The 13547-nt window shown below is 35.6% G+C and overlaps 1 protein-coding gene across 2 annotated transcripts in view; it reads right to left on the bottom strand.

Moving 5' to 3' along the window:
* Nucleotides 1–13547, bottom strand: part of DARS1 (aspartyl-tRNA synthetase 1) — a 67411-nt gene that overhangs the window by 16722 nt on the left and 37142 nt on the right. For both annotated transcript variants that reach the window (XM_027132090.1, XM_027132079.1), the window contains exons 5-10: nt 12992–13094; nt 9451–9531; nt 8394–8453; nt 6767–6878; nt 5768–5902; nt 3503–3650 (exon numbers count right to left, since the gene is read on the bottom strand). In XM_027132090.1, coding sequence (XP_026987891.1) covers nt 3503–3650; nt 5768–5902; nt 6767–6878; nt 8394–8453; nt 9451–9531; nt 12992–13094 — 639 coding nt within the window. The remainder of the gene's footprint in view (nt 1–3502; nt 3651–5767; nt 5903–6766; nt 6879–8393; nt 8454–9450; nt 9532–12991; nt 13095–13547) is intronic.

Here is a 13547-nt window from a genome sequence, read left to right as displayed (position 1 = left end):
TAGCCACAGCAATCAGACAAGAAAAAGGTATAAAAGGAATCCAAATTGGAAAGACAGAAGTAAAACTGCCACCGGTTCAGATGACATGATACTATACATAGAAAATCCTAAAGACGCCTCCAGAAAACTATTAGAACTCACCAATGAATTCAGTAAAGTTGCAGGGTACAAAATTAATATACAGAAATCTGTTGTGTTTCTATACAATAATATTTAACTATCAGAAAGAGGAATTAAGAAAACAATCCCATTTACAATTGCATTACAAAGATTAAAATATCTAGGAATAAATCTAACCAAGGAGGTAAAAGACCTGTACTCAGAACATTATAAGACGCTGATGAGAGAAAGTGAAGATGATACAAACAAATGGAAATATATACCATGTTCATGGATTGGAGGAATTGATATTGTTAAAATGACCATACTACTCTAGGCAATCTACAGATTCAATGCAATCCCTAGCAAAATAAAAGTGGCATTTTTTCCACAGAACTAGAACAAATAACTCTAAAAGTTGCATGGAAACTGAAAAGACCTGAACAGCCAAAACAACCTTGAATGAAGAACAAAGCTGGAGGTATCATGCTTCCTGACTCAAACTATACTACAAAGCTACCATCATCAAAACAGTATGGTACTGGTACAAAAACAGACAGACCAATGGAAGACAACAGAGAGCTCAGAAATTAACCCACACTTATATGGTCAATTAATCTACAACAAAGGAGGCAAGCATATACAATGGGGAAAAGACAGCCTCTTCAATAAATTGTGGTGGGAAAACTGGATACCTACTTGTCAAAGAATTAAACTGGACTTTCTCACACCATATACAAAAATAAACTCAAAATGCATTGAAGACCTAAATGTAAGACCTGAAGCCATAAAAGTCCTAGAAGAAAACATAGGCAGTACGTTCAATGACATTGGCCTTAGCAATATTTTTTTGGATCTGTCTCCTCAGGCAAGGGAAACAAAAGCAAAAATAAACAAATGGGACTACATAAAACTAAAAAGCTTTTGCACAGTGAAGGAAACTATTAACAAAATGGAAATGCTGCCCACTGAATGGGAGAAGATATTTGCAAATGATATATCTGATAAGGGGTTGATATCCAAAATATACAAATTACTCATACAACTCAACATCAAAAAACCAAAAAACCCAATTTAAACATGGGCAGAGTATCTGAGTAGACATTTTTCCAAAGAAGACACACAGATGGGCAACAGACACATGGAAAGATGCTCAATGTTGCTAATCATCAGGGAAATACAAATCGAAACCGCAACGAGATATCACCTCACACCTGTCAGAATGACTATTATCAAAAAGACAACAAATAATAAGTTTTGGTGAGAATGTCGAGGAAAGGGAACCCTTGTGTACTGTTGGTAGGAATGTAAATTGATACAGCCATTATAGAGAACAGTACAGAGGTTACTCAAAAAATCAGAAATAGGTACGATCCAGCAGTTCCAATTCTGGATATTTTTCTGAAGAAATAAAAACACCAATTCAAAAATATATATACACCCCTATGTTTACTCCAGCATTATGATTACAATAGCCAAGATATGGAAGCAACCTAAGTGTCCACTGACAGATGAATAAAGAAGATGTAGTGTATATATACACAGTGGGATATTACTTAGCCATAAAAGGAATGAAATCTTGTCATCTGTGACAACGTGGATGAATCTAGAGGGTATTATGCTAAACGAAGTAAGTCAGACAAAGACAAATACCATATGATTTCATTTATAAGGGGAATCTAAAAAACAAAAGAAATTAAGAAACATAACAAAACAGAAACAGACACCACAGAGAACTAGCAGACCACAGTGGAAGAAGGGGGTTTGGGGGATGACTGGAATAGGTAAGGGGGATTAAGAAGAATAAACTTCCAGTTCCCAAAAAAAAGTCATGGGGATAAAATCTACAGCATGAGGAATATAGTCAATTATATTGTAAAAGCTTTGTATGGTGACAGATAGTAACTAGACATATCATGGTGATCATTTTGTAATGTACAGAAATATGGAATCACTGTGTTGTGCACTGGAACTAACACAGTGATGTAGGTCAATTACACCTCAATTTTTAAAAATGCATCAAAATGTTAATGATGGTTATCTCTGGGGGGTGGGATTATGGGTGACTGTTAATCTTTACTTTATGCCTTTATTTCTAGCTGTCTGCAATAAATATGTATTGCTTGTATTAATAAAATCAGGAAGAAAACAATAAATGTCATTAGGGAAAAAAAAAGGCTGTCTACAATTAACTATTCATCAAAGGTACAACGCAATGAATAGAATGCCTGGAAAATACTGGTGCTATGCTACAGTATTTTTATAAGATCAATGATTAATTTCTATGTTCTTGAAATTACTCATTAGACTTGCAATGGTGTAAAAAAGTTTCAAAATATTTTTGAACTCTTTAAGTATTAATGAAGCATATCCAAATACATCAACTAATAGTTAAATCAATGGCCTTCAAATAGAAATTTCAAATATAGTCCTTTGTCAGCTATCAAAGTGCTAGATAAATCTGTTATATCCAACTTAATACTGGCAGTACTGTCACAAGTATGGCAAAAAGAAAAAAAAAAGAAAAGACTCTCTTGATCCCAGTTAACTTGCTTTCCATCTTCTTTTCTTATTTTCTCTATTGTAAACATCACAAGTAAACAACTTTCAATGTCCTTTTGAGCGAGAAACTATTCTGCCAGTTTAGAGGGTGTACCTGAAGTGAACGTTTTACACAATTCAATTTTCTGAACACCCAGAACATGCGTAATAATTTTCTATAAATGTGTCAATTCACCAGGCCCAAATAAGCTGAAAGTCCCTTCAGTATACTAGTTTCTAATCTCTACTGAGCACTCATTGTAAATATTAATTCATCTAAGAATTAACATTCCTGACACAGGCTTAATTTACACAGATTCAGTAAAGATCAGAAACTGAAAGACTAAAGGGACTCTTGGCCTCTGAGTTAAGTAGTAATATTATCGTCACTTAAAACAGCAGAGGAAACTGAGGCACAGAGTTAACTTGCACAATGCCCACACAGATAATAGCAGAGTTGGGATTTGATCCCACAACCTGGATCTAGCTGAATCCAAGCTCTGAACCCCACACTACCTCCCAAATAATAAACTGCTATAAAAGTAACATATGCTCTATTTCTGAGAAATTCAGGATGTCAATATAGAGGAAAAAACAAATATAGTTAGGCAATTCACGATCTGGTAAACTTCTCCACGAAGATTAGGTTAACTAGCTGTAGTCCCAATTGGCTAGGATTCAGAAGTTACTATTTCGAGTGTGGATTTTGCCACTAATTAACTGATCAACCAACTGGCAAGTCTTTTTTTTCCTGTTCCCAATAAAAACTTAGTTTACATATTTCAGAATTGCTTTATTTTGAAGAACTTAAACTAATTTGAAAATTATACCCATCTAAGGTTATAAAATATATATTTTTTACCTTTCTTGAAGTCCTTTGAATATTTGTACTAAAGTGTCAGCAATTTCTTCCACAACTTCATGGTAATGGTAATTAAAAGCCATTTCAATATCCAAGCCAACAAATTCAGTTAGATGTCTGTGGGTATTAGAGTCTTCAGCTCTGAATACTGTAACATTAATAAAAGAAATGCATAGTACATGTTGTTTAAAATTCTGGAGAAATTGGGATTCAAATATCAAATCCTATTTACTAGTACTCCAATGGCACTATTTTCATTATCATTATAGGGTTGGAAAAATCTTTGATAAGACATCTGTTTCAGCATTCTCATGGACGGCAAGATCATTACAAATTCCTACAGTCACGTAAAAGCTGTAACAAATGTAAATTAATAAATGAGGCTAGTGAAAATCCCAAGGGAATGCAAGGTCCTGAAGTGCCTTCTCAATAATTAAAATAGATTCAATATAGTGAGTTCTCAATGTTATTAAAACTGGACTCAAGCTAAATGAAATCTGTGCAAATGAAGTAACATTATACACACTCTAGCCATTACCTCAGTCCAGTTCTTATTATCCTCACTGCACTTTCCTCCTTTCCAGTCTTCCTGACTCTAGCTCTGCTCCATTTTTCATACCACTGCAAGACTGATATTCCTATAACACATCCTTCCTCAGTAACTTAACAAATGGTTCCCAAATGACTACTGTAATAAGACATAAAATGACAAAATGTCTAAAACCTTTATGCTTTCATAATTTAGTCCTACCCTGTATTTCCCATTTCTTAATATTAACTAGTCTTATTTTTATTTTCTCCCATGCACTTTACTCATCCTGCTTCCTCTGACTAGAATGTCATCTCCATTGTCTATATCTCCCACTCAGTCCTTAGAACCTACTTCAGTATGAATTCTCTTTTACGGTGACTCTAGCAAATTCCATCTTCTCCCTTTTTTTACACTATCTACACTATATAATTAACGCCAATCTGCTGATTGTACAGCACAATCTGATTTTTTGCTGTGAAAATCACTTGATTACTCCCTGTGAGTGCTCTATGCATGCATGTCTCATTCTGTCTTGGAAGCAGGGACAATGTTTATTCCCTTGTCACTCAAAGCATGGTCTGTCTGCAAATCATCAGCATCAGCAGTACCTGGAAGCTTGTGAGAAATGCAGAATCTCAAGCCTCACCACAGACCTACTGGTAAGAATCTGCATTTTAACAAGGTCCCCAGGTGATTCATGTGCACATTAACATTTGAGAAGTGCTGGTTGATTCTTCTCTTATGTACATGGAACCTAGAGCAAGGCTGTATATGCAGCAGGTGTTCAACATATAATTGTTTAATGAATTCAGAAAATTAAGAAACTTAATGATCTCAGTTTCTCTATTAGCAGGTATTTAATTTTTATTAAGCTATCAAAAAACTTACATATATAAAGTAATTTGGTAAGTTTTAAAGAATGAGGTAAAGCTAGTTTTTGCTTATAATTAGCTTCATAAAAGAGTTTGCCGGACTTCCCTGGTGGCACAGTGGTTAAGAATCTGCCTGCCAATACAGGGGACACGAGTTCAAGCCCTAGTCTGGGAAAGTCCCACATGCCGCGGAGCAACTAAGCCCATGTGCCACAACTACTGAGCCTGCGTTCTAGAGCCCGCGAGCCACAACTACTGAAGCCCACACACCTACAGCCTGTGCTCTACAACAAAAGAAGCCACCGCAATGAGAAGCCCACGCACTTCAATGAAGAGTAGCCCCCCTTTGCCGCAACTAGAGAAAGCCCGCACGTAGCAACAAAGACCCAATGCAGCCAATAAATAAATTAATTAATTAAAAAAAAGAATCTGCCACATGATTATGTGTCCATGTTTGACTTGTAACAACTATATCTTAAAAAACATGTTAATATAATCTATTAAATATCAGACATTTGTAGTAATTTCTAATGGACTTTAGCATATTATCAATACTAAGAACAGTATAAACAGTAATAGTAAAACAGAACAGCTTTGCAATAAAATTGGTAGTGAAATAAACAGTGGCACATTTGTAAACTTACAACAGTAGTAAAGGAGCTATCAAGGACAACAAAATATATTATTTAGAATGTCTACCTAAGTACCTTGTCATTTTTACCTCAAAGTCTAGTGTTTATGTAGTCAGCATATAAAAGGATTTAAGCTTTCAAAATGTTTTTATGTAAAATGTGTTTCTAAAACCATTACTATGGTACAATTAATGAATTTTGAGAAAACCGTAACTGCCAAAAACCTTACCTGGTCCAATACAGAAAACCTTCTCAAAATCAGCACAAATACACATTTGCTTGTACAGCTGTGGAGACTGAGCCAGGTATGCATTATTTTTAAAATATGACACAGTAAATACATTGGCTCCTCCTTCACTGGCAGCTGAAATGCAAACACGTTATAATTAACCATAAGCTTATCAACGCAAACTTCCAGTAAAAAGTTTATACTTCTGATTCAAGTACTTCACTAAAACAAAACAAAACAAAAAAACTGGAAAATCAAGAATTGCAGAGAAACCATAATCTATATATGTCTTATACCTGATTCTAAACAGTTTATATTTAGGACAGACTTACTTCTTTGGCTATATCTCCATTTTACTTCTTTGGATATATATGCTCTCTTTCTGCATCAATTTCAAATCTATTAAAGCTAATCTGGAGTTGTAAAAAAATTTTTTTAAACAAAAAAAGATATGATATTCTTAATAATTTTCTAATTATCAATAATGCAATGTTCAATTTTTAATTTATAATTAAATTATAACATACTTTTTCTTGTTATTTAAGTAACTCTAAAAAGGTTAAATGATTAAGAATGATTAATATAAGTTTCTCATGTAAGAATGAGAATTAATGAGATTTTCCCATCTGTAGTATTTAGTAATTTTACAATGTAGTTTATACAAAAAACAACTGCAATACCAATTAGAAAGAAACCTACATAAGGGAAGTAGTTTCTGGTGTACCTTACATTAATAAAAATACTGCTTCATGTGTTATTGCCTCATTTTATAATCATTATCACATAATGACTCCTGAAATAAGGGGATTTAGTATTACTGGTGTTAGTGATGTGTGATTGCTGCTATATAGCATAGTCTTCAAAATAGTCTCATGGCGATAAACCTCAAGGGACACTTGGGAGTCTCAAATTAAAAAACCAAAACCAAAACCTAATATGAATCAACTTGGGGGAAAGCAATTTATTTTAAAAAACTAAGAGAAATATCTTAAAGCATACCTGAGATGATTTTAGGAGTTTGGATCTCCACAAAACCCTTGTTAATTAAAGTTTCTCGGAAAAGATGGCAGATGCCAGACTGGAAACGGAAGACTGCCTGACTAGTTGATGTCTATAAGACAATAAAAAAACCTAATTAAATCAATTTGACACATTAACTGAGATGGAGCATTTTCTAATCAGGTCACCTGCCTGGAAAGTTCAGAGAGAAAACAATTCACTATATGAGAGAAAAGTTAGGTTACATGACAATCAATATAAGGATATATCTTGGAATTTTTCATATTATAGAAGGAGAATGCAAATTTTGCCCTTTATTTCCAACCTCTCCAACTCTTGACTTTGCTAAACTGAGAGTCTATTAAAAAAACTGGTTTGGAGTTAAATTAGATAGTAGTTTAGACATAATCTAAGGTGTGTAAAAGATTTCAAGCTACTTATGTATAGAAGGCTTCCCAAAATGTAAAGTCAAAGTAGGGGTTAAAAAGGTGAATGCTTACAAGGGCCAGACAAATAACAAATGGAATGAATGAATGGTACTTCCTGGGTGGTGCAGGGCACGGTAGAGAACAGAATGCTCAATATAGAGTACTAGCTAATTTTGCTACATGGGTCCAGTATTGATGGGTTCACCTCCAACTTTTTGAGAAAAGCCATCTAGATTTAATGCGAAAACCCTCCGTTTTTCAATGATGGCAATGAATTTAAATTTTAAAAAAAATGTGGGTCAAAGAAAAATACTCTTCAGGCCAAATTCTAGAGGCACAACCAATAACTTGTGTGAGCAAATAGCAAATACAGTAGGATGTCTAAGTACTGTGGCCAAAATTATGAAAAACCTGAGGTTTCTAGGCAGTACCAAAAGGACTTGATTATTGCTAGCCTTTTCTATATACTATAAATTAAAATGGAAAAGGTAAAAGCAGACAAAAAGCAAATAATCAGGTGAAACATTGAGCGTACAATAAGGGCAGAAAGGTTGGAAAGAACTCAATGTGACAAAGCATTTAAGTTTTAGGTAGATTATTTAAGTAAAGGAGATGATATGGTCAAACATTAAGAAAGAGAGATGATACTGGTTTTACTACAATGATGAAACCACTGAACTCTTTCACTTGTTACCAAACCAGAAAGGGAAACAGAAGACCTATGAGATTACTATATAAACCTCCAGGGCCAACTACTTCTTTGTTATTATTATTAACTCTGTGCTCAGATCAAATTCAAAGAGTTGAGGCATTAACTACTAATCTCCACCTGGTCGTTCTAAAATGTACACATAACTTCTTTCACAATTTTGTAGTGATATTAATGGTTATGTTTTCACTTGCTGACTACCTTGTTTGAAACAGGTACTACCTGGAAGCAAGATCATTTATTAGCTTCATGTTCCTTTGTCATTTTAACATGAAGCAAGTCAGTATCTTGTGAACTATTACTCAACTCTCCTTGTTGCCTACAATTCTTTTTAGGGGAAGGGTCAGTCAGAAAGGTAAATTACTTCTTGTATTATCATATTACATACAGGCAAATGCCGATTTTTTCTATAAACCTGAGTCAGGTATGGTATCCTTGCCCACCTTCATGTCAGCACAATCATGTCACTAAATAAACAAATAAGGCATACCCTAAGATCAATGACTCTGTTGTCTAATCTTGTATCTTGGTTAACAGTAGCTCTTCCTTCCTAAAAAAAGATGAAAAAACAGATTTTACTAATTTTTTTAAGGACACAAACAACACTTGCAGAAGCCACGTTAATTTTTAAGTAAGAATAGGTGTGTTCACGTGTGTTCATGTTATACCCCCAAATCAAAGATCCAAGATACAAGAAGTGGAGCCAGAGAGAAGTTATTGTTAAAAGGAAGAGCTGGAAAGAAGAGAAATGAGAATGAATTGAGGTTAATGCTTTTTTTCCACCTCCTGCCCCCAAACCCCTTGACTCATTATTGGGATATCAGAATAATTAACAACCGGCACCTTCATTGATCCCTGGATTTTGCCTGCTAGTTGAAGAGTGAAGGAACAGATAAAAGCTGACATAGTATGTTCAGGGCACCAGTGAAGGTACCCCATACACTTTCAGGGAGTCTGTTAAGTCACACTTATTTTTCATAATAATACCTTTTCACTCTCATTTTTTCCTGACTATACTGAGAAATTTTCCAAAGGCTTCATGATGTGTGCTATCACAACAGAATGAATGTAGAGGCAGATATGAAAATCTAATTGTTGTGTATTGAGCCAGATATTACCAACAATGTAGATATGTGACACAATGTCACTCTTGACACTAAATTATTTTTTGTTTTTGAAAATACTTTTCATAAAATGTTACTGCTGTTTTTATTATTTATATAGGAATACACAAACACATAATCTAATTATATTATTTTTAATAATGTCATAAATATTAAAAATTTTGTTTTAACTTCTAATACTGTAAATATTGATAGGTATACCTATAAAAACAAAAGCTTGTGGGGTCAATTATTTTTAAGAATGTAAAGGAATCCTGAGACCAAAAAGTTTGAGAATTGTTAATGTAAGAGTACGTTTAAATAAAAATGAAGCTCAAATCAATTCATAGGTACCCTTCCTACAAAAGTAGCACATCAAGTTTTCAATGTTTTGCAAACTAAACATACAGAGGAAACACATTATTTCAAAAGTATAATTTTCACCTCTTCTCCTTCCACCTCAGGACGAACGGCATCGTCCAGCTGCAGGGGCAGGCGGGGTTCAGCTGAACTGATCACATAAATCTGAAAGTGAGAGATTACCAAAAATATCAAAAAACACACAAAACCTGTTATCTTGTGTTTAAAAAAAATCTACAGTTGACTTAACATGAGAAACAATGTTTGCATACATCTTTAACTGAAACTACTTGCTAAAATCAAAGATGGTACATGTTTTTTCACCTATAAAATGGGGATAATATTTCTTGTGTACATCCCTGGGTTGCTGGAATAGTCAAATGAGATAACATAGGTACAAATACTTTGTAAACTCTAAGGTGCACACCAATGTCTTAAATAAGTAATAACTGGAGTCGAGGGGTCTGGCTTAAGGCCTCTCTTTGTCACATAAAAGCTGCTGTTAGGCAAATCACTTTACCTAGCGCTTCAACAGTCTTCTGTAAAATAAGGTCTGCGGTAAGAATCAAATGGAATAATGAATAAAAAAACACTTTGCTCGTTTGAAAGAGCCATTAACAAATAAGTTATTATAATTGTTAACAGCATCTGGCCATTTCTACCACTAGGACCAAAGTCAGCTCAATTCTGCTGTACCTCTCTTTCCTTTACTCATTCGTTTTCTAAATATCCCTCAATGCTTTCTTTCATCAAGTATGTTATAGCTCATTTCCTGCTGCTCTCCTGGCTGGGAGCTGCTGTAGAAAGTGTTCCTTTATGGTGTTAAAATCCCTAACTCACACTAACTGTACATTTTAGTGCTAAAAAGCAGTTAGGGGGCTTTCCTGGTGGCGCAGTGGTTGAGAGTCCGCCTGCCGATGCAGGGGACACAGGTTCGTGCCCCGGTTCGGGAGGATCCCACATGCCGCGAAGCGGCTGGGCCCGTGAGCCATGGCCGCTGAGCCTCCGCGTCCGGAGCCTGTGCTCCGCAACGGGAGAGGCCACAACAGTGAGAGGCCCGCGAACCAAAAAAAAAAAAAAAAAAAAAAAAAAAGCAGTTAGGTCATAAAGAATGAGCTTGGGTTTTTTTAGCCACTCTTAAAAAAACATGTTACCCTATTAGTTATTCCCAACTATGCCTGGAAAACCTGCTAAAGCACAAGAGGGAAAGAGACCTTATTTAGTTAATTCCAGAAAGGAAATTATATTCTTCCAGCTGGTAAATCACATTTAGCATTCAGCTCAGACACGTGAAGAAAAGGTGTCAGAAGGATACTCCAGTCCTCTTCATAGCATTAAAACAGAATTATTTGTCACCACCCCCTATACCTAAGTTGTCATGCTTCCCTTTGATGAGTTAACAGAAACTTGATCTCCAATGAAAAGTTGGAGAACTGGACAGCTACCTCTTTCATTTTTCTAACTACTGGAAATTCATCATCTCCTTCATTAGGTCGTGAGCGCTTTCATCCCCAGAACTTCACATAGTGCTTGGCACAAAGTATACACTCAGTAACTGCTGGCTGAATAAATGATAAAAGAGTCACTGCTTATTATAAAATTCTATTTAGTATACAATATTTTATGCTTTGTGAGATACTTTATAATTATTTTTATTCAGGCAAAATTTGTGGGTAAGCTCTTTAGGCTTTATATTTAACATTTATTAAGGTTGAACCAAAGACTAGATAATTAGAATATTTTAAAAATACATTTACTTGGGCTTCCCTGGTGGCGCAGTGGTTGAGAATCTGCCTGCTAATGCAGGGGACACGGGTTCGAGCCCTGGTCTGGGAAGACCCCACATGCCGCGGAGCAACTAGGCCCGTGAGCCACAACTACTGAGCCTTTGCGTCTGGAGCCTGTGCTCCACAACAAGAGAGGCCGCGATAGTGAGAGGCCCACGCACCGCGATGAAGAGTGGCCCCCGCTTGCCACAACTAGAGAAAGCCCTTGCACAGAATTGAAGACCCAACACAGCAAAAATAAATTAATTAATTAATAAACTCCTACCCCTAACATCTAAAAAAAAAAAAATACATTTACTTGCTCTACTCACTAAAATCTTATTTATTCAAGTGTTGAAAAACATGTTATTCGAAGATAGGGTTTGTTTTTTTGGTCAGCACACCTTTAGGTCAGTTTGCCTTTATTACGTTGCAGACTTCATGGTGGGGTTAGTTTGAAATAAGACTTACACAAAGAGAACAAAGTAATTTGGCAAGTTAGGTTAGTAAAAAATACAAGATTTTCTAAGTCTTGAAGAGTTCCAAGACAGTCAATTTCAATTAAATACAACCTTACTCCCAAATTACTGTGTATGGATGAATCTGTCTTTCTGCATCTGTCTGTTTGTTCTATCCCATATATGTGTGCTCGCTCACGCGCGTGCCTAAACACACACACACACACACACACACAGGAGTAAGGGTGGGAAAGGACTACTCTGTAAGAGAAATTCAATGATGAATATTGTAGATATAAACTAGACCTGGATCTGAGACTGCAGGTTCAAAATTGCAGGATTATTTCAATAGTATTAAATACATGTGAGTTCACTTATAAGATTTTAAAGGTCAATGATGGTGAGCATTTTTAGTTTCTATGTCTAAGAAAATGATGTGGGATAAATCTTGTACGAAAAAGTTATTGCTGGAATGTAAGTCCAATATAGTATTGTCTCTTGACTTCTTTATACTATAAAATATTAGAAATACAATGATTATAAGGAAATATAATGATTAATAGTATAACTAATCAACCTTCAGAAGTACATCATTAAAAGAAAGTTCACAGCAAAATAGGTTCATAATAGTGAACAAAGCTTTTTAGATGTGTTTTATACTTTTCTGTATGTGACTATGGTAGATGTACCATGTCAACAAGCCTGGGCAAGCCTGCTGGATGAGGAGAGGCCACGGGGAGATGTCCCAGAAATATCAGTGACCCCAGGCAATGTCATGTGGTGCAGATGAGCCATCCCAGATAGGCTGACCCTCATTCCCAAACTGCACAGAATCATGAGCAAATAAATGTTTTTGTTGTTTTAAGTCGTTAAGAATTGAGGTGGTTTGTTATATAACAAAAGCTAACTGAGTCAGTAATCAATTTATAAATCTCAATATTTTACATCAACTCTAATTATTAAGAACATATAGGGATTTCCCTGGTGGTACAGTGATTAAGAATCCTCCTGCCAATGCAGGGGACACAGGTTCGAGCCCTGATCCCAGAAGATCCCACATGCCACGGAGCAACTAAGCCCGTGTGCCACAACTACTGAGCCTGCGCTCTAGAGCCCGCAAACCACAACTACTGAGCCCACGTGCCACAACTACTGAAGCCTGCACGCCTAGACTAGAGCCCGTGTTCCACAACAAGAGAAGCCCCCGCAATGAGAAGCCCGTGTACCACAACGAAGAATAGCCCCTGCTCACCGCAACTAGAGAAAGCCTGCGCACAGCAACAAAGACCCAATGCAGCCAAAAATTAATTTAAAAAAAAGAACATATAGACTTGATGTGACTAGTGATAAGAACTAGTTCATCTATTTCTGTATACAATTTTATATTTTGAAAAAAATTACCTTTTGAACATGTAACTCTACATCTTGCTGCGTACAGCTTCCAATTTTCTGATTCACTTTTCTCACAACACCTTCCACATCTATGATGCTCTCTTTGTTAATGCTGTCGAAAGAAAAAAATGTCCAACTTTAATCATCTCATCAGAGGTGTCAGAATTCATTTGGTGTTGCAACAGTGAAGCTGAATATATTAAACTCTTCTTTAACATAGTAAGCCACTTGAGATAAAGCCAGTCTCTTTAACCTATTTACAATAAGCTACTATGTAGCACACCTTGTGAGATTTCTTGAGGAGATGATTTTCCAGATTCCATAATTTAGTTACCATGTATAAAATACTCTAGACATCAGAGGTAACAGGACCAGCACTGAACTGTGAAAAAGTCTTTCAATTATTTATTTTATTTTATTATTTATTTATTTTTTAATTTTATTTTAATTTTAATATTTATTTATTTTATTTGGCTGCGCCGGGTCTTAGTTGCAGCACGCAGGACCTTTGTTGCCATGTGTGGGATCTTAGTTGTGGCATGTAGACTCTTAGTTGCAGCATGCA

This window comes from Aethalodelphis obliquidens, unplaced genomic scaffold, assembly GCF_003676395.1.
Source record: "Aethalodelphis obliquidens isolate GAN/ISIS:26980383/991018 unplaced genomic scaffold, ASM367639v1 scaffold2, whole genome shotgun sequence".
Classification (NCBI taxonomy): domain Eukaryota; kingdom Metazoa; phylum Chordata; class Mammalia; order Artiodactyla; family Delphinidae; genus Aethalodelphis; species Aethalodelphis obliquidens.
This window is presented reverse-complemented; position numbering and strand designations above follow the sequence as displayed.